This window comes from Sapajus apella, unplaced genomic scaffold (genome assembly GCF_009761245.1).
Source record: "Sapajus apella isolate SASKATOON/1434 unplaced genomic scaffold, GSC_monkey_1.0 scaffold19, whole genome shotgun sequence".
Classification (NCBI taxonomy): domain Eukaryota; kingdom Metazoa; phylum Chordata; class Mammalia; order Primates; family Cebidae; genus Sapajus; species Sapajus apella.
The window spans coordinates 21152572-21174317 of NW_022436959.1; the positions used below are offsets into that span (position 1 = coordinate 21152572).

The 21746-nt window shown below is 35.8% G+C and overlaps 1 protein-coding gene across 9 annotated transcripts in view; it reads left to right on the top strand.

Moving 5' to 3' along the window:
- CRPPA (CDP-L-ribitol pyrophosphorylase A) overlaps nucleotides 1–21746 on the top strand; it is a 331189-nt gene that overhangs the window by 242708 nt on the left and 66735 nt on the right. Inside the window, exon 10 of one of the 9 annotated variants that reach the window (XM_032286716.1) lies at nucleotides 20137–21710. The exons of the other annotated variants lie outside the window; for them this stretch is intronic. Within the exon in view, the coding sequence (XP_032142607.1) occupies nucleotides 20137–20217 (81 nt within the window). The 3' untranslated portion in view covers nucleotides 20218–21710. Of the gene's footprint in view, nucleotides 1–20136; nucleotides 21711–21746 lie in introns of those variants that run through there. 9 annotated transcript variants of the gene reach the window in all.

The window sequence follows — 21746 nt, forward strand, 5'->3', positions numbered from 1 at the left end:
AAGATGGAGACCATCCTGGTCAACACGGTGAAACCCTGTCTCTACTAAAAATCCAAAAATGTTAGCTGAGCATGGGGGCACACACCTGTAGTCTCAGCTACTCAGAAGGTTGAGGCAGGAGAATTGCTCGAACCCAGGAGGCTGAGATTTCAGGGAGCTGAGACCACACCACTGCACTACAGCCTGGGTAACAGTGTGAGACTCTGTCCCAAAAAAAAAAAAAAAAAAATAAGTCCTGAAAAGTCATCAGGGGAATTTACACTTGGCACAGTAGCTAGTAAGGAGGCTCTGGAGATTCTCGAGTAGGACAATGTATTTTTAACCAATTGATAATGAGAATTACAGAATGTACTTCCCTTATAGCTTGTTAAAAATAGTTTAGGCTGGCCACTTGTGGTGATTCACGCCTGTAATCCTAGCAGTTTGAGAGGCCAAGGTGGGTGGATTACCTGAGGTCAGGAGTTCGAGACCAGCTTGGCCAACAAGGTGAAACCCCGTCTCTACTAAAAATAAAAAAATTAGCTTCTGGTGGTGGTGTGAGCCTGTAATCTCAGCTACCTGGGAGGCTGAGGTAGGAGAATCACTGGAACCAGGGAAGCAGAGGCTGCAGTGAGCTGAGAGCGTGGCACTGCACTCCAGCCTGGGCAACAGAGCAAGACTCCATCATAAAAAAAAACAACAACTTTAGGATGTAGCAACAGTGTTAGGAATCTTCATGCAACTGTCTCCTCCTAATGCTGTCAAAAAGAACCATTTAAATATTTGTCAGTTGCATTACCTTTATTCTAAGACTGTACAAATGAGAACAGGTTAAACTGGTGTAATTAACAAAAACTGCTGAAAAAAAAAATCCACACAGGTCTGACTTTGTGTACCACCGGTGGTGTTATAACAGTTAAGAGGTAACAAATAAAGGTGCAGCCATAAAATGTTCAGGTTTAGATAGAATATGATCAGAGGAATTCTGTCCTTTCAAATAAGGAAAATTTAATGTAGGCATTTGGAGCTATTTAAATGAAGGAAGAGCTAAGATAAAGTTGTTGGAACTCCATGATCTTTTTCAGCCTGAAGATTTTGCAGGTTGAAAAGGGTTATGAAAGGTTATAGTATACCTAGCAAGACCTCTGTAGAAGTGCATCTGACCAGTTCTACCAACATGAGCTATGCCACCTTTTTATAATATTTGAGTGCTGATAATTTTTATAACAACAGTCTAACTGGAAGTGGATGGGGTGGAAAGAGAAAGCAAGGAGGAAGAAAGGAATTATGATGCTTTCATAACCTCATTCTAAATGTAAAGAAAAGACTGTTTTTGAGTTTGCATTGTGGCTTCCATCTGACAATGAGCATATGAGAGTTAATTGTTGACTTCTCCTCACGTGTGGTGGTTCCATACAGACATTGCTGCTGGAGCATATATGGTCTTACATTATTTTCCAGTGACAAGAACGGTGTATGGTATTGACCTAGTTCCTGGAACTGATGATACTCAGTTCAGTTCCTGGAACTGAACATATTTTATAGATGTGGCTGCTTCCTCCCAGATGGCAAAATTTAAGTGTCTGGGTTTAGTTTGTGAGATGAATGTAAATATATCAAGCTTCTAGTATTGCTGCTAGTTTGTTTGCTGTATAATCTAAACAGATCATTTAATCTCTTAATGTTTCTCCTTTATGTTATAATCATAAATAAAAGCTTACAGATGATATTAATTTAAAATGTCCACACTGGTTGGTTTTTTCTTGGAGGAGTTTGGGAGAGATGCATAGAGAAAAATTATAAATCTTAAATTTAGATGTGAAAGAGAACATGTAAGAAAACAGACTTATAAAATTAAAGTGGCCTTCATGGTCTATCGTATGTTAGGTTTTTAAATGTATTCTGCTATATTTTCCATAAATAAAATTAAGGAGTTATTAAAAACAGTTTTTTAATAATAACCTCAAAATGCATTATATATTTCTCAATCACTAAAATCCCAGCTAGGTTTAGTAGACTCTGCAAAAGGAGAGTATAGACAAATGTATTTTGAATCATTTTCGAGAAAAAGATCTGAAGTAAAAGTTTTTCCTATACCGCTTTCAGCCCCAAATTAAAGAGAATGTCCTATCCCAGGGATGACTGGTCAACTGAATGATTACCCATGGAGAAGAGTGTGGATTAAGCTTGATGGTGTGCACATGGTGCTAGGCAATTCTGTAGTAATATATTGTAAGCATCCACGAGGGAACTTGGAGGCCAATGATCTGGTTTCCATTTTGGCCCTGTGACCAGTTAGCATGACTATGGGCAGGTTACCTACAACTCTTTGGGCTTTGCTTTCCACATCTTTGAAACTGGAATAAAAACAGCACTTTCCTTAGGGGTTGCTGTATTAAATGTTAAACATGTAAAGTGTCTGGCAAAAGGTAAGCTAAAGAAATAGTATCTGTGATCATTATTATTAGGATATGAATGCAGATCTTACCAGGGTACAGGAAGGTGAACCCGTAGTATTTGAGAGGGTGTCCTAGGCCAACTTGCGAAGAGTGGAGAAAATAACCGAGGGCAGAGTCCTAAGGAATCCAGCATTTAAGGGACAAGTAGAGAAATGAGGACATGCTGAGAAGTAATCATACTCATAGGAAGAAAATCAGACAAGTATGATATTGTAGAAACAAAGGAAAATAACGTATCAAGAAAAAAGAATTGGTTAACATTACCAAATACCGCCCCTCGACCCCAAAAAGCAGTTTGCAACATTTCATACCTCCACATGCCACCATTAGGCTATAATCTATATAGATGAGCTTCTCTGTCTAATGTTCGTATCTTAAAGGGTGATTGGTGTTCTTAAAGTTGGATGATGCAGAGAAGACTCTCTAATTTCCAAAAGGTACCTGGTAAGGTTAGTAAAAGATAAAGCATTTGCTTAAGTAGGAAAGTTGTAGCAAAGTAGGAAAGTGGTGACCTTTGACCAGAGCTGTTACAGTGTAGTTGTTAGGGAGAGACCAAATGGCAGGAAGTAATAGTCTATGAGCTGGAAAACTAGAACAATGATGGTATTTGTGGAGGAGAGGAGGAAGGTATGCAGCTGACAGGTGTGGATCTGTGTTGTTTTAAGATGGGAAAACATGCTAATGTTAAGGAGACATTAAGAAGGTGGCAGTATGGTTAGAAAGGGGCTTGTGTAAGGATACCTAATGGGTTAGGCTACAGAGCATTGGTCAGTGGTGAGCCTGAAAGAGGGAGACTGCTGAGTTATAGCAGTGCAAGGAGAAGAGTAAGTTCCTTTGCAGCTACTTTGTAACTTTGGTAACAAGGAGTTGAAGATTCTGTCTAATGGCTAACACTGTCTCTTTGAAACAGAGATGTCCATTTTAAGGAGAAAGATACAGTCTCCAGTAAGAAGTATTATACCACTAGGTATTTTTGGAGTAAAATTTGATAGCAATAGAGGCAATCAATCTAATGGAAAACTAACAGAAACTGGATATTAAATATAATTCTACCCTGTATTTATACTGTTAGGTATATTTGAAGGAGCTAGGATATCTTAAGTAATTAAATATCTCACATATAACAGAAGAAACAGGAACTCTGTTTAGTAATGTTAAATGATTTAGAAGTTACTCAAACTTCAGGAGAAATTAATACAATAATTTATAGAAAATACCAACATGGTGAAGTTTTACCAGATAGTTATTCTTTAGTATCTTTGCATTTATGCGTTCTCTTTTCTATAGGGCCACATAACATGTCTATTCTGTATAAAAGTTGGTTTATCTTTGCCAGCAAATCATTTATAAACATAAAATAGAATGCTAAGCTTTTAATACCAGTTTGATAAACTTTGGTATTCAAAGGTTTTTTTTTTGTAATTCAGAAGATATTTGTCATTATAAAGATTAATATTTGCTAGTTTTAAAAGCTCTGCCTTGAGGATCTATTGAAATATGATAAAAATGTAGTATTTTTAGGAATATACAAAGATTTGCACTTTTCTCATGCCTGATACTCTACCAGTTAGGAGAAAAAGCTAATTGCTTTTTGCTCTTTGCTTTGTAAACAAAGAGTTTACAAAATGCAAGATAGGAGTTTATTCTTCTTTTTGATGACAGTCAAGGTAGACTGTCCAGGGCAGTTAGGAACTCTTCTTCATGTAGTAGTGGCTCTCCCAATTTTTATTTTATTTATTTATTTTTTTGGAGACAATCTTGCTCTGTCCCCTAAACTGGATTATAGTAGTGTGATCTCAGCTCACTGCAGCCTCTCCTTGCTGGGTTCAAGTGATTCTCATGCCCCCATCTCCCAAGAAGCTGGAATTACAGGTGCTTGCCACCACACCCACCTAATTTGTGTATTTTTAGTAGAGACAAGATTTCACCATGTTGGCCAGGCTGGTCTCAAACTCCTGACTTTAGGTGATCCACCCACTTAGCCTCCCAAAGTGCTGGGATTACATGTATGAGCCACTGCACCTGGCTGCTCTTCTAGTTTTTAATGCATAACTTTCAAAGTTGTTGGCTGTAACCACCCTAAATGGTGGTGAAAAGAACAGAAGCCTTGGCCACGGATTTCCTCTTAGGCAAGTTAAACAGAAGTTGATCACATATTTTTATGAAAATCAGTTCAGTTTACAGACAATTGCAAAATAAGTATAGCTAGAAAGCAAATAAAAACAAAACATACAAAGAAGTTGGTTACATAATTTTTCCTTGTATTCCGTCTGCAATGAGGGATTAATTACACGACCACACTTGTGCCAAAGGGGACTGGGAAACACAATTCCTAGCCAGCAGCCATGTCTCAACCATGCTTTATTGTTATGGAGAAAGGTGAAGAAAAGTCTTTAGTTGATAGCTAACCAGTGCCAGCACAGACACTATTGGATGTATAAGGAAAGCTATACTGTTTTAAGAGTATCTTTGTAACCATTAAGATATTTTTGAAAAGTCAAATTTTGGGTTGTCAGATTAATATTATACTAGTTTACTGTGTGATTGTAGATTCAATTACAATAAACGAATTTCATGCAACATCTTTTAGATATGCAAAAAAAAAAAATCTTAAAGGAGAGAATACTAGTATAATATTGTGTAAAAGGCCAGTGGGTGGGAAATTTCCACCTGTCCCTGTTCTATTAATATTTTCCAATATCTTTAGTTATTTTCCTAAAGTAACTTTTTTCCATTTAGAAATTTCAGTAGAAATTTATTCATAAATATCTACTACTCCATATTGTTTTTGGAACTGGGGTTCCTACTTCCTAGAAACTTAGAATTTAGAAGGGGAAATGTTTATAATGACAGTAATATATAATATGTGAAATAAAAGGGTGGTACAAAGGAAAATGTTTTAGAGAAGGCCTCAAAAATAAGTGATTCCTACTCTGGGATGTAAAGAATGAATAGAAATATCTACATTTACAAAAAGGGAAATCAGAGAGACGCAACAGGAAGCAAGTATGGTATGTTCAAGGGCTTGGGGAACCACAAATTAATTGATTTAAGTAAAGTGAGGGACAGAGATGGGGCAAAATGTTAAGGTTTACCTTGGTGCTTCGCTGACAATTCAGCAGGATCTATTTGGTGATTTAAAACACCTGGAATAGTTGAAAGACTTTCTGGGATGTATGTCTCTAGTCCCTTTTTTCTTAGCTTTTAAACATAGTATATCATCATAAAAAAGCAAACTAGCTGATTTATTACCCTCAAAATATTAAATTCAAATTTTAGGGTACAATAATTTTTATGCAATGGTAATAGCTCAAAATAGTGAAAAATTAGTATGCCTTTCCTTCTAACCGCATAAAACTTCGGTCTACATTTTAATATGCATTATGTCCTACATCAGTTTTTCTTAGATAATAAACATAAAACAATATAAACAGCATCCATCCTTTTTTATATTTTGAGAGGGGGTTTTGCTCTGTTACCCAGGCTGGTGTGCAGTGGCATAAACATGGCTCGCTGTAGCCTTGACCTCCTATGCTCAAGTGATCCTCCTTCCTCAGTTTCTGTGTAACTGTTTTCTTTTTGGTAGAGACTGGGTCTCTCTTATGTAGGCAAGTTTTGAACTACTAGGCTCCAAAGATCTTCCTGCCTCAGCCTCCCAAAGTGCTGAGATTATAGGCATGAGCCACCACAACCAGCCTTTTTTATCTTATTTTGCCTCCTCTTTCAATTAGTCAATGAAATGAGTTTAAAGCTTACATTGTGTAACTTTTGTTACAAAATTTGCTAATACGGTGGTCTAAAATAAACATTCTGCTTTATTCTAAGCCATGTAAAACCATGAAGTGATTATTACATACCATTTTGGAAATGTTTTAGAAATCCAATAAAATTTTTAGAGTGAAGTTGTAGGTAATAGGGTAGCCACTGAAGTGGGGGGATCACACCAGAGAATAATGAGATCAGATTTGCTTTATAGAAAGATCCCTTTCAGAACAGCTTGGTGGATGTATTGGGAAGATACGGTAGTCGAAAGAAATGCAAGCAAAAAGGAAGCAAGGTGAGAGGTGACTAGAGCTTGAGACTTGGCTGGGATGATGGGTAGGGATGCACAGGGTAGACTTCAGACATAGTGGTAGAATTGATAGGTCTTCGAGTGTGAGGCCAAAGTAAGGGAGGAACCTGGAATTACTCTGGTTCCAAGCTAGCTGTCTGCATAGGTGGCAGGAATGTCAAGTAGAGTGGGGACTGGGAGAGAGGGGGCAGCTAGAATAGGGAGCTGGAACATGTGTTTTGATTTAGAAATTTAATATTTCATTAATATAATTGCAATAATGTTCAGGATGACTTGGTTTTATCCTAATAAATACGGATGTGTAGCAGAATCATATTGTTTCCATATGAGAACCTTCTCCCAGCTCTTAGATGTTCTTCCAGATACTTTGTTTAACTCTAGTTGCTTATCTTGCTCACTTTGGTGTTTCCAAATCAGAATCACAGAAAGCTTATGAACTTCATTTCTTGGCTCTTTCGGGCAAAAAAAACAAAAAAACAAAAAAAAAAAACAAAACAGCATTTGTATTTGCGTTCTGAAAGATTTCCCAATGTCTCAAAAACAAGAAATATTTCTTCTCCTTCTGAAAAGCTTCCTGCAACTTACTTTGAAGTCTTTGTTGCCAAAGGAATTAAGTTAAGGACATTTTTCAGGCCAGTAGATTGGGAGAAGAAAAAAAAAAAATAACAACCAAAACTGCATATCATTGCTGCTAACATACTCTGCTGTGTTAGGCAAAAGATGTCACCTCTTTGGAGCTATATTTTGCTATCTGTATTAAATCAAAATTTCTGGGGGTTGTTGACTTGATTTCGGGTGATCTGCGAGCCCCTTAAAATAGTATGAAAAAATGTCTCTGCTAATGCACGTACTTTTCCACAACAACATCCACAGCTTTCAGCAGATTCTTAGGATTATGGGACACCCAAAAAAGTTTTTTAAGAAACACTATTATGATCATTGGACATGAAGACTGAATTTCTTGCCATCACTTCTGCATTTTAATGGAGGTGAAAATATTCACCATAGCATAGAATGGGATTTTCTTAGAGGTAGACCTATTACTTTACAAATTTGTTCATAAGTTGTGCCTTGTCTTTTAGTTTTTCTCTGATCTTCTGAGATGACATCAATAAAATTCCAGCATCTGGTCTCTGTGGGAGAGGTAGGAGTAGGAGCAAAGTTACAGAGAGGTCACCAGAGGGAAATTCTGAGTATGGTCAAAATTTCTACCACCTGAGTCTTAAGACTAGGAGGTTATTTAGTTTTTCTTCCCTTTACTCACGAACACCACCAGAAAGGACGTTAGCCCCTTGGCACAGCCCTTTGAGAAAGCTGCCAATGTCTGTACCAGACACAAAAATTGACTACAAAGTACAAGTGTGGGCAAAACTTACTAAAGTCTTGTCTAAGAAAGAACAGTGACAGTTATCAGCTAAAGCAAGTGAAATAAAATGAGTGTTGTCTCTAGAGCTATTTTTAAGTCTGAACCTTGGCCAATTACCCAAACACGCTTGTTTTTAAGATTCTGTATAGTTTAATTAAATGACTTTTTTTGGCTTTTGAATAACTCAGTAAATATATACGGGGTTTGGCTACATTTGCGTGGCCTTAATTAAAGAAAAAGATGTAGTCCTAATAAAATGTATATAGCATCTCTATTGGCCTTAATCATGTTTATGCTGCCCCTCCCCTTGACTTTCCCTTATAATTCTGCCATATCCTGGATAGCAGTGCTTCTCAAACTGAGACTAAGGAACGCTTGTTTGTTATATTTGGAAGTTAACCTCTGTTACTGTGTTTCTTTTAAGCAGCTTGTACAGTTGACTCTTGAATAATGTGGGAACTGAAGTGCTGACACACTGGATAGTTAAAAATCCACATAAAACTTTGGACTCCCCCCGAAAACTTGACTACTAATAGCATAATGTTAAATGGAAACCTTATCGGTAACAGAAACAGTCCATTAATGCATATTTTGTATATGTGTCAAATTCTGTATTTCTACAATAATGTTAGGTTAAAGAGAATGTTATTAAGAAAATCACAAGGAAGAGAAAATATATGTAGTATTCCTCAAGTGGAAGTGGAACAGCGTAAAGGTCTTCAACTTTATCATTTTCATGCTGAGTAGGCAGAAGAGGAGAGTTTATCTGTGTCAGGTGGCAGAGGCGGAAAGGGAGGCAAGAGAGGTGAATTCATTCAGTGTAAGCTGTATTGAAAAAAATCCTCGGATAAGTGGACATCCATAGTTAAAACTTATATTGTCCAAGAGTTAACTGTGAATATGACCCACCAGAGTTAATGTCTGAGCTAGTGCATAGCCTGTTCAGTGACATCAACCCACTGACCACTTGCTTGAATATGGGAGGGGGGAATATGATTTGTAGAAATTTTTGCACCTCTAAAATAAGACAGTTAATTTATGTAGACTATGACACTGATAGCTGGCCCACAGCTGTGGAAAAAGAAATAAATAGAACAATACACAGATAGTGGCAATACTGATGTACTCAAAGGTAATGACTCATCTTGAGGCCTGGCGCGGTGGTTAATGCCTGTAATCTCAGCAGTTTGGGAGGCCGAGGCAGGCGGATCATTTGAGGTCAGTAGTTCAAGACCATCCTGACCAACATGGGAAAACCCTATCTCTACTAAAAATACAAAAAAAAAAAAAAAAAAAAAAAAAATTAGCGGGGTATGATGGCACTTGTCTGTTGTCCTAGCTACTCAGGAGGCTGAGGCAGGAGAATTGCTTGAACCCAGTGGGTAGAGGTTGCAGTGAGCTGAGATCATGGCACTGCACTCCAGACTCTGTGGCAGAGTGACACTCAGTCTAAAAAAAAATAATAATAATAACTCGTCTTGAAGATTGATATTTGTCAAACTTTCAAGATTGAATCACCTGTAAAATAAAATTAATATCTCAAAGCATTAATCAAGGGTAGTTATTAAAAAGTCTCATGTTTTGTTATACAATCAACAGAAAGAGGAAATCTAATGTAATTTTCATTTCTTATCTGGGAAATCAGTCCAAGAAGATAGTAATTTAACAGTGATTACTTATGTAACTAATACTTGGGGACACATTTTTTTCCTCTTACATTATAACAGAAGTTTAATTTTATTACTCAGAGTATTTATACATGATACACTCTTCTCTATAAGCATTTCCTCACATTTAACATATAATTTATGAAGGAAATCGAGTCCTTAAAATTTACCCAGTGTTCCTCATAAGTGGGAGTTGAACAAGGAGAACACATGGACACACAGAAGGAAACGACAGACATCGAGGCCTGTTGGGGGGTTGGAAGTGGGAGAGGGAACTCAGAGGATGGATCAGTAGGTGCAGCAAACCACCATGGCACAAGTATACCTCTGTAACAAACCTGCACGTTCTGCACATGTATCCCATTTTTTTTTTTTTTTAAGAAATAAAATGACTAGGTGTTCAATAAATGTGTTTGTTTAAATTTCTTGAAAGAAAAACTTTTGATTCACAGTAAGGTAAATGAAATAGTCATCCAATAGAAGTGCCAATATAACATTTTTAAACCCTCACTGGGGGGTAGTAACTGTTTTCTTGAGTATATTATAGGTCAAATGGAAAGTTACTTTTTTTTTCTCTACTAAAGTCAAGTTTATATAACTTACAAATTCATATAAAGTATATTTTATATTATCTGTACACATTTAATATACATCAAACTAACATATATTTGTTATTTTAAATTTATTTCCAGTTGTATCTTGATTATAAAATACTTACCTGCTTATACATAAAATGCTAAAATTACATGGTCTCAGATTTCCATCAGATTTTATTACACTTTTCAAATGCAGAGCATATTTTCTTTTATCACCACATTCACATTGATTATATATAATCATCCTCTATTTATGGTGATTTAAAAATTATTTATGGAGAAATGGAGTATAGGTTCTTTGCCGTTTTGAATTTCTTCAGAATCACTTCTGAAGAAATTCAGAAGAATTTCTGAATGTTTGAAGAATATGTTGTTCAACTTGGCTAAAATTTTAATTTTATGAAAGTTTGGAGTTTTTATTTGCGCACTAGGTTTTCAGTCAGGAGTAACCTATTGTGTATAATTTGCACATAGCTTTAACCCAAGACATGATAGTATATTGTAACTTCCTACAATACTTACTTGTATTTTTCTAGAAAAATTACTTTGAACATGTTTTGTGTTACACTTTTCTTAAAATAGAGTCTTACAAAATAATTAATATATGGTGGTAAACTAGAAGAACAGACAATGTGTACAGTATTGTTTCAAAAGTATGTACATGAATGTAAATATGTAAATAGAAAATTTGGAAGAAATACACTTCAAAATGTCTAGGAATAAGATAATTTTATTATTTTTTAATATATTTTAAAATGGCTTTCTACCCATCTCAATGAATGTTTTTGGAATTAAGAATGTATATAATCATTGGGATAGGCATAGTAACTATAGTGTTATCTTCTGACTGTTGCAACGAACAGGCCAGATAGTATTTCTACTCCTCTATGAGCAGAGTGCCTTTGTTTACTATTGATAGAAATAACAAATCTTCACAGCTTACATTTCCTTTACATGACTATCTCAGTTTTGAGACTGAGGGTAATTTTGAGTAAGTACTTTTTCTGAGAAGACTCCTTTCTCAAGGTAACTGAATAGATTTTGCTAAATTGATGGTTTCAGGTAATGGTTTGTAGTTTGAAGCTCCTTTGTCATTACTCGAAATATTGTCTGCCTTGGAAGAGGCAACACATTAATGAATAATGATTTATTATCTTTGACTAATTTAGTGATTGAGGTACATTGTTGCCACCTCATCTATATTGTCTCATTTTATCAGGCTACCAGTGAGTCCTACTGGTGTGTTAACAAAATTCTGACAAAGAAACTCTTTGATTTTTTAATTAGTGACTGCAAAACAGGCATGCTATGTTGAATGTGTCCTCCAAAAAGCCTGTGTTGGGAACTTAATCTTCAATGCAACAATGTTGGGAGGTGGGGCCCAATGATAAATGATTAGTCCATGAAGGCCCTACCCTTATGAATGGATTAATGCCATTTGCCAGACTGGGTTTATTATCATGAGAGCGTGTTTCTTATAAAAAGGACTAGTTTGGTATCTCACTCAGTCACTTATCCTCCTGCCACAGGATCACGCAATAGAAAGACCCTTGCCAGTTGCTGGCACCTCGATACTGAACTTCCCAGCCTCTAGGAGTGAAATAATTTTTTCTTTATAAACGACTCAGTCTCTGGCATTCTGTTAAGCAGCACAAAATGGACTAAGAAAAGGCAACTTTCACGTTTTCTTTAGCAGATGGTGTTCATTCAGAAAATGTTGCTGACTGACAGGCTTAACTCTTACTCATTTCTCTTCTTGTGCGGTGGTAGTGTTTTTAAATTCTAAAACTAGCAAAATAACATGGATTTCCTGTTTTATATCATGTTTCTGATGTGAGATGGAAACAATCATTAAAAAGCCATGCTTCCTATTTTCAAAGTGTCATGGGTTTCTTTCAATTTCATTCCTAACATTCAGCATCCTCAAAATGATGATTTATCCTAGAATATCTTTAATATCCTGCAGTGTATAGCTATTTGGTTAATGTTGGGGATATCTATCCTTCTTAATAAAACAGGGAACTTTATATTTTGCTGGTTAAAATAAATTTTAAAAACTAGAAGGTAAGAATGTTGCTGATTATTCTTATATTGAGGAAAAATAGAACTAATAAATTCTATTCCCCTAAATATATAGGTACAGTTTTTGATAAATCTAACTTTATTACAAAGGCATTTTACTCATTTAAAATCTTCAGTTATAAGAATAAAAGGGTTAAGTAATGATTTTACAAAAATACTATGACTATTTCAAGTGAGAAATACCAGTTTCATTGTACACAAAATGTCTCAATGAGGTTAAAAAATAAGCCATATCTGTAAGGACATAAATGATAGTTTCTTTCTTTACTTTTTTTTTTTTTTTTTTTGACTCTTGCTTTGTCACCCATGCTGGAGTGCAGTGGCGTGATCTTGGCTCACTGCAGCCTCCGCCTCCTGGGTTCAAGCACTTCTGTCTCCACCTCCCGAGTAGCTGGGACTACAGGCACATGCTGCCACACCTGGCTAATTTTTTGTATTTTAGTAGAGAACAGGGTTTTACCCTGTTGCTCAGGCTGGTGATGAATTCCTGAACTCAGGCAGTCTGCCTGCCTCTGCCTCCCAGAGTGCTGGGATTATAGGCATGAGTCGTTGTGCCTGGCTAGTAGCTACTATTAATTATATAGATGTAGTTAGAACTCAACTGTAACTTTCATGAATCAACTTCCTAGTTACCTTCAGAATTTAATTTAGAGGGATGCTACATAATATTTCTTTAAATATAAGTGTTACTATGTTTGAATACTTACTACGTTTTGTAGAAATGGTACGAGATAATGGCCTTGATTCCCTTCATATTTCCAATGTATAGTGTTATATAGATAGTGTTATGTGTAGTGTTATAATTTCTCAAACTCTAATGAGAAATTAATGGTCATGGCAGAAAAAGGATATATGCATGTTTCTTGTGCTTTCCCTCTATAACGCTGTTCTGGATAGTGCATTCTGTAATACTATCCTGGACTTGGTCTGTCTTTCCTTGCTGTGGCAGGATAGAGTGAAAATGTTTCAGCATTTCAAATCTGTTACACATGAACATGACCAAGAGGAGCCAAAACTGGCTCCTCATAGCTCCTCTGAAAAGTATTTTAAAATACCGATTCCTGGGATCCATAGAATCTGAGTCAACCTGGTTCCTTCCAAAGCACCAATAACTTGGCTTATGGTGACTTGGTAAAACAAACCATATGTATATTCATAGTACCCTACTTTTACTTTGTAATCACATTCTACATATATGTATTGGCTAAGATCATGAGTATTTTGTTGTTGGTAAAGACAAAATAAATTCAATGAAAATATGAACTGTACTTTCAAAGTAGAAAACATATTTTTCCTAAGTTTTCATGGAGGTTTTATACTTTTTTTTTCATTTTTAGTTGGTACATAATGTACATTTTTGTCAGAGTGATATTTTGGTACACATATAGAATGTGTAAATATAAAACCAGGGTAATTAGCATATCCATCAGCTCAATCATTTATTTCTTTGTGTTAGGAACACTTAAAATCCACCTTTCTAACTGTGTAAATGTATGCAAAGATTATAATAGATAATGCATTCCATCATATTATCACAGACTTGGTCTGTCCAATGCACATTGGAAACAGGAGAAAATCAAGGCCATTATCTTGTATCATTTCTACAAAATTTAGCATTCAAGCATAATATCACTTATATTTAAGTGCCATAGAATGCATTCTCCCATCTAGCTGTAATTTTCTATCCATTAACCATTTCCCTGTTTTTTTCCTGCCCACTACCTTTCCCAGTCTCCAATAACCAAAATTCTACCATCGACTTACATCAGCTCATTTTTTTAAGCTCTCACTTGTGAGTGACAGCATGTAGTATTTCTTTTTTGCGCTTCGCTTATTTCACTTAATGTCCTTGAGGTTCATCCATGTTTCTGAAAAATGACAGGGTTTCAGCGTTTTTTAAAGACTGAATAGTATTTCATTGTGTTTACATACCACATTTTCTTTATACATTCATTTGTTGATGGACATTTATAGATTATTTTCATATATTGGCTGTTGTGAATAGTGCTGCATTAAACATGGGGTAGGGGGGCTAGATACCTCACAATACTGATTTCCTTTCCTTTGGAAAAATAGTAGTGCAGTTGCTAGTTCATATCACAGTTGGATTTTTGATTTTGAGAAATTGGAGGTTGCACTTTTAAGAGGAAAAGAAAGTTATGTGTAACTATGTTGAAATTATTTAATGTATACATATAATATGTATACATGTTTGTTTATATATACAAGTATTTTTAACATGCTATACAAGAAACTACATTGGGGCAGATAAAGTATGTTTGTAAATAATAGCTGTATGAGCCTGTTTAAATAGGGACAGACAATATTGAGGCCTGGAAGAGACTGATCATTTTAGTTTGAGGTGATTGAGAAATACTTCATAGATTTCAACATCAAATTTGTTAAGACTGAAAAATGTGAAATACCACAAATTCTAAGAATGAGGGGGGGAACTAAATTATTATTTTGTTAATAAAGTGGATGAAAAGCCTGACACACAGTTGGTACTAAAATGTTTGTAAAATATGGGTGAATGTCAAATTTTATAGGAGGTTTGTTAATCAAGTCAGAATGCAAATGATAGAATGCTTGGGATACCTGTTAATATGCCTTTATTCGGTGAATCAATATTTTTTGAATCTGTAGTATGTGCCAAGACCTTGTGATAGGCACTGAAAATTTCAGACATGCTTTATTCCTCCAAGAGCTTAGAGTACAGCATAATTTAGGTAGCAAAACATTTATTTTCAAATTTTTCTTAAAAGAGAGGAAGTTCGTTTACTTGAACTCATTGATTTTGTTAAATAAGTTCTTTTTACTTATTAAAGATAAATAAGTGCATAAATAACATCAGTTATAAGAAGACTATGCTTTGTAGAGACATGCAACAAAGAATGTGTTTGTGATTGGGAAGTTAAACTGTGTGGTATTATAACCACTCATAATTATATCAGGCTACTGATGGGAGGTTTGATTTTGGGGGTGAATCCCTGGGAGGATATAGAAGGCATAGAGGTAAAGCATGTGACCTACATCAGGGAAATGGTTTCCTTGAAGCCAGGGATTTTTCCTCTTTGAAAGGTAAGGTGAGTATATTAGTCCATTCTCATGCTGCTAATAAAGACATACCCAAGACTGGGTAATTGACAAAGGAAAGAAATTTAATGGACTCACAGTTCTGCAGGGCTGGGGAGACCTCACAATCATGGTGGAAGACAAAGGAAGAGCAAAGGCACATCTTACATGGTGGCAGGCAGGCAAGAGAGCTTGTGCGGGGGAAGCTTCATTTCAAAATGGATTTCCCATTTTTAAAGCAATTGGGTATTTTTCACTTTCAACCTGAAAATGAGTTACTAAATGAGTTTCTTGCAGGCACCATAGAGTTGGAGCTTATTTTTTAAATCTCTGTAGCCACTAGGTGTCTTTTGATTAGAAAATTTAATCTCTTTACATTTAAAGTTGTGTAGTCTGGTAGGAAATTAGTACTATGATTTGTCTACTATTTTCTAACTTGCTTTGTAATTCCTTTGTTCCTCTCTCCGTGACTTGTCTTCCTTCATGATGCTGATGAGTTTTTATAGTGGCATTGCTTTCCTTTCTCTTTCTCTTTTGTCTATTATACATTTTATCTTTGTGATTGCCTTGAAGCTTACATAAAACCATGAGGTTTACATCTTATAACAGTCTCTTTTAAGGTAACATTTAGCTCTGAATTAATATGGAAGTTCTACACTTCTTTCCTCATGCATTTTAGGTTTTTGATGTCACTGTTTATATCTTTTATATATTGTATCCATTAACAAATTATTATAGTCTTAATTTTAACACTTTTATTTTTAACTGTATACTACAGTTGAAAGTGATTTGTGTACACCATTACAAAATTGTTGAGTTTGATTACATATTTATCTTTACCTGGAAGTTTTATGGTTTCATTTTTTTCATCTTGCTACTTTTTGTTGCAACTTGGAGAACTCCCTTCACCATTTCTTGTCAAGCAGGTCTAGTAGTGATGAACTTCTTCAGCTTTTATTTCTCTGGGAAAGCCTTCGTCTCTCCCCTCCTGAATGACATATTTGATGGATATAATATTTTTGGTTAATAGGGTTTTTTTTGTTTGTTTATTTAAGGTTTTTACACTTATTTTCTCAGTACTTCAATTTTATTTTCCCATTTTCTCTTGGTTTGCAAGGTTTCTGCTGAGAAGTCCAGTCATAGTCATATGGATGTTCCTTTGTATTTAACAACCCACTTTTATCTTGCTGCTTTCTAAATTCTCTCATTGTCTTTGACTTCTGACAATTTGACTTCTGAGAATTTGACTTCTGACAAATTAATGTGACTTGGTGAAAACCTCTTAATTCCATCTACTTGAGGTTCTTTGTACATTGTGGATATGAATGTTCAATTCCCTTCCCAGATATTGGGAGTTTTCTGTCATTATTTCTTTGCAAAAGCTTATTTCGTTTCTCATTCTCTGCTGCCTTTGGTACTCCCCTAACGAATATGTTGTTTAATTTGATGGTGTTTCTTTAATCAAATTGGCTTTTTTTTTTTCCCATCTTTTTCATTCTTTTTCTTTTCGTTTTTTTCCTCTGAGTAATTTCAAATGACTTGTCTTTGACCTCACTGATCATTTCTTCTGCTTCAGTCTGCTGTTAAACATCTCTGAATTTGATTATTTCAGGGATTATATTTTTCAGCTTCAGGGTTTCTATTTTTTTTTTTCTTTTTAAAGTTTTTTATTTATAAGTTGAACTTCTAATTCTCCTCATATATTGTTTTCCTGATTTTGTTAAGTAATTTATCCACATTCTCTTGTAGCTTATTGAGCTTTTAAAAGATTTTGAATTATTTGTCAAGCCATTCACAAATTTTCATTTATCATTGGTTACTGCAGATTTATTAGTTTCTTTTGATGGTGTTGTATTTGCCTCATTCTTCATGATCTGTATAACCTTGCATTTGTGCTTGTGCTTTTGAAAGAGAAGACTTCTCTTTCATTTTTTATAGACTGTTTTCAGCAAGCATAGACCTTCTCTAACCTGATAGGACTGCCTCTGGAATTGTATTTGGGTGAATTGGAGAAGGGTCCTATGGTTGTGTCAAGTTCCTCATTCATATCTGCAGTTGGCAGGCCTATTACTAGGGTCCCAGGTAAGTGTAGCTTTTTTCAGGTTTCTGAGCATGTTTCTGCCAGGCCATGTCCCTAACGAGGTAGAATTGCTTCCAGATTGTGGTAGAACAGTGATGGAACCTAGGTTACAGTGCTGCTTCAGGGACAGCAGTCAGGTCTGAGGTTGGCAGACCAGTTCCTGGGGCACTTACGGTTTTGACTCCTGCTGGATACCTGAGTGGTTAGGACTGCCTCCTGGCCAAGGTAAGGCTGGAGACTTGTGCTGCTTTAGAGGTTAAAGTTGGATCTGAGATGGGCACATCTGTTACCTGGAATGCCTATAGGTATGAGTTCTCTCAGGTCCTTTGGGCATGTCTCTAGGCAGGCAGGACTGCCTTTGGGCTAAAGTAGAATGGAGCTTTAAGTCAGGTCACTGTACTGTTTCAGGAACCTCAGTTGGATCTAAGGTTGTCAAGCCCTGTTACTGCAGGTATGAATGGGCATGGCTTATCCCTGGATTTTTGGTGGAAAGGGCTCTTGACAGGACCGTGGAAGAGTGGGACTGGAACCTGCTCCATACAAGAACACCATTGTTTCTTTTCTGAAGCTGGTGTAGAGGTCTATGGGCTTGTCATCAATGTATAAGCCAGTCTTCTGAAAGCAGTCCTCCTGGGTCTTTGGATCCACTAGAATTTTATGCCTTCTGCCTCAATCCTAAAGCTTTCACATAGGCACTTTTCTCTGTGCATAGCTGCCAAATATTTGTTTCTGTGGAGGTATTCAGTGTGAGGACCTCTTGTTCCCCAATCTTGCTAATATACTCCTCCAAATGTTCTGGATTCTAATTATGTTTTTCTGACATTACCCACCTCTCCTTTTTCTTGTTTTATTCGGATCAGTGTAGTTCAGGTGAATGCCTTCCACTTGGAAGGACAGCTGCCATCGTTTCCCAGGTGGTACTGCTCTAGAAATGTATTTTCTGAAAAATCCTCTGCATTTTACAGGTTAAACATCTGACCGTATCTTCTTATTCCATTGCTTTTTCCATTGCTAATGTTTTGTGCTACCATTAAGAGAGAGTGATACGTGGTACACTAGTGCTTTGTATGTAACTACAGAAACCAATAGCTCCATCATTCCTTTGTCAGAGAGCAATAGACTTTGTTACTATTTCTTCAGTCAGAATTAGGTGTCCAGCATTTTAGGGTTCCTTTGGGGAGTGAGTAGCAGTTGTATATGCAGTGACCTTGTTGGTGCCTCATTTTGGGTGATCATAAACTTGTCTCTAAGGATACTTACTATCTACTTACCCTTGCTTTAAATAGATCTCGTACTTTACAGGTTTCACTGTCTCCCTTTCTTTGCCTTGTATTTTCACTGACTAATCTTGAAATTGTGTCAAAGAAGATTTTTATTCCTTGTGTGTCTTGTGATAAACCTTTCCTGAATGGTGGAAATGTTTACCTTGTAAATACTCAGAAACACACAGTTTTGTCTCTTGTACTCTCTCAAGTGCTTCACTCCTAGAGAGGAAAATTGTCTGCAGATGAGGTTTTCTGTTTCTGTTTTATTTCTGAGATGTGATAATAACGGTGATGGTGGTAATGATTGTGATGCAGACTTTGTGTACTGCCTACTCTGTGCCAGGAACTGTTCTTGGTACCTTGTTTGCAATAACTCAGCCAAACACAAGACTAGAAAATATATTTTTCTTTTTCCAACATTGTCAGCTGTGAGCTTTAAATATAGAAAAAAACTGTCAACTTTACCTAGTTACAAATCTTTACTATAATTATTTTGTTCTTGATATATTTCAGGCCTTTATTATTCACCATTAAATCATCTTGGTGAGATGTTATTACACACTTTATTTGGACATGAAGAAAGCAAGTTATAGCTGCACTAGCATTAAAATGCATGACTTTGTGCTGGTTATTTTATAATGCATTAATGTTCTAAAAATACAGAATTGCTTAATACCTCATTAGAATTTAACACAGGTTAGAATTGTGAATTATATATTATTCTCAAGGGGAGAATTATTACAGATCTATACTACAGTTTAGATGTTGCATTTTAAGTAAGCTATGAAAGTATCCAAATAAATTTAAAATAATAGTGTGTAAATACAAACCTAGGAAAACCCGTATCACAGATTTTAAAGAAGTGAAAACTACTTTGGAAGATCTATTTGACCAAGAATAACTGAACATCTAAAAGTTTTATCAACATTTATATTCAAATCACCAAGCAACTCAAATTGTAAATAAAGTTTATCTCTTCCTACACAGCCTCTTTAATACAACAATGTAGAACTTTATCTGTGAAAGAAGAAACTGTTTCACATTTAGTGGGGTTCATTATTTAAATTAATATACAAGGTAGGTGGGAGGAGCGAGAGGATCAGAAAAAAATAACTGTTGAGTACTACGCTTAGTACCTGGGTGATGAAATAACATACACAAACCTGCATGACAAGAGTTTTGCTATGTAACGAACCTGCACATGTACCCCAAACCTAAAATAGAAGCTAAAAAAAAAAAAAGAAAATTCTTTTGCTTTAGCTCAGATGTGGAAGCCAGTCTGTAGCTGTGGCAGAGCTCTTAGACACCCGTTAATATTTATTCTCATTTATGACTCTCAGGTAACAGAACTTTTTGGCTTCTGCTTCCCTCAGAGTTAGCTATGCCATTTGATTCAAATTCTGTTCATGTGTACATATGATGTCTACGGTTTCTTGGTTTTCTTAAAGAGAAAGGTAATTTTCCTTCCCCTCTCCATATTTTCTTTTGCTTACAGGCTGAAATTCAGCCATGGGGGTGGGCCATCTGTGACAGTGTGTGTGAGGACAGTGATCTAGATGGCAGGGTGACAGAATAGACAGCCTGGCCCAAGAAGAAGCACTACCCTAGCACTTGATGCCAGCCTCTGAAAATAAACTTCTGTTGTCTTTAAGCCAGAAAAGGAATAATGTACAAGTTGAATATTTGACATTGGTAGATGAGTACATGCATATATTATACGTAGTGGAAGATCAAGGCTTACGTAAAATTGCTCATACAGATGTTTGCCTTGAGTTTTTCTTATGCAGTTTCAAATGTAGTACGTAAACAGTCCTTCTAACACACTTACAATTACTAGCTTGAGAAGGAGAAGGATTACAGTGAATGATAGAATAATATGATGCCTTCTTGATATGCCCTTTAAAACAAAATGTTTTAATATTCATGTTAGGTCACTTAAATATCTTATGTTTAATATTTTAGATTTTTTAGTATTGTTGAACACTAAATCAAAATTTCTGAGCAGCTGTTAGCTTAAGATCTATTTTTTAGTTTATTTGCATAAATTACAGAAGAATAGATGAAAAAGTGATTCTTGATACTTTTTATAAAAATCAGATGCTGAGTGTTGATTAAATATTTCAGAATGCATATGTTTAAAACCTAGATTTCAAAATAATTTGTTTATAAACTGGTGTTTTCTTTTTCTTGTAAAGGGTTTAGGAAGATAAAGCGATTTTGGAATACTCAAATGTAATTGCAGTGTAAAGGCAGCCATAGACAAATCATAAATGAATGGACAGCTGTGTCCCAATGGCACTTGAGTTATAAAAACAGGACGCAGCCTAGATTTGGTTGAGGACAATGGTTTGTTGACCTGTGGTGTAGGATACTTGACATGGAAGGAAGAAGACATGGGAAACGAGATCTTAGTTAGACAAGTGGGGAGGTTTACTTAAGGCAAGGTTGTTAATATCAGGTCTATTAATCAGTTTTAGCCATTCACAAGCAAAATGTTGTGCATTGGTTCCTTTTTCATGTGAAATGTTCCATGCTTATCTTTAGTGCTTGGGGCATACTGTGTGCTCAAAAAAGTGTCCTTTAAACAATAATGAATGAATAGTTCTCAGTATTTCATGACCTGTTAAAAGATATTCTATTGGTAAGAAATGGCAGAAATTTATAAATAAACATTGTGGACTATTGGAGAAGATATACGGGAGATGCTGGGGAATTTTAAATACTCATTGAAACTGCAGTCTGCAAAAAAATTCAAACCTGATGAAAGTCTCTTGAGTTAGAAAGGACATTCTATACAAGATTGAGATAAAAAGGATTATATAATGCCATCATTTGCAAACTGCCCTGCAGAAAGATTTGACAGATCGCCTCTGGGGCTTCTGTTGATTCAGCTTTATATGTTATATCCTTATGTGTCTGTGTAATAATTTGTATGACTAAAGCATTTACAGCCATACTTCTTAAAAACCGGTATATAGGGCTGGCTGCGGAGGGTCATACCTGTAATCTTAGCACTTTGGGAGGCCAGTGTCAGTGGATCACCTGAATTCATGAGTTCAAGACCAGCCTGGGCAACATGATGAAACCCTGTCTATAGTAAAATGC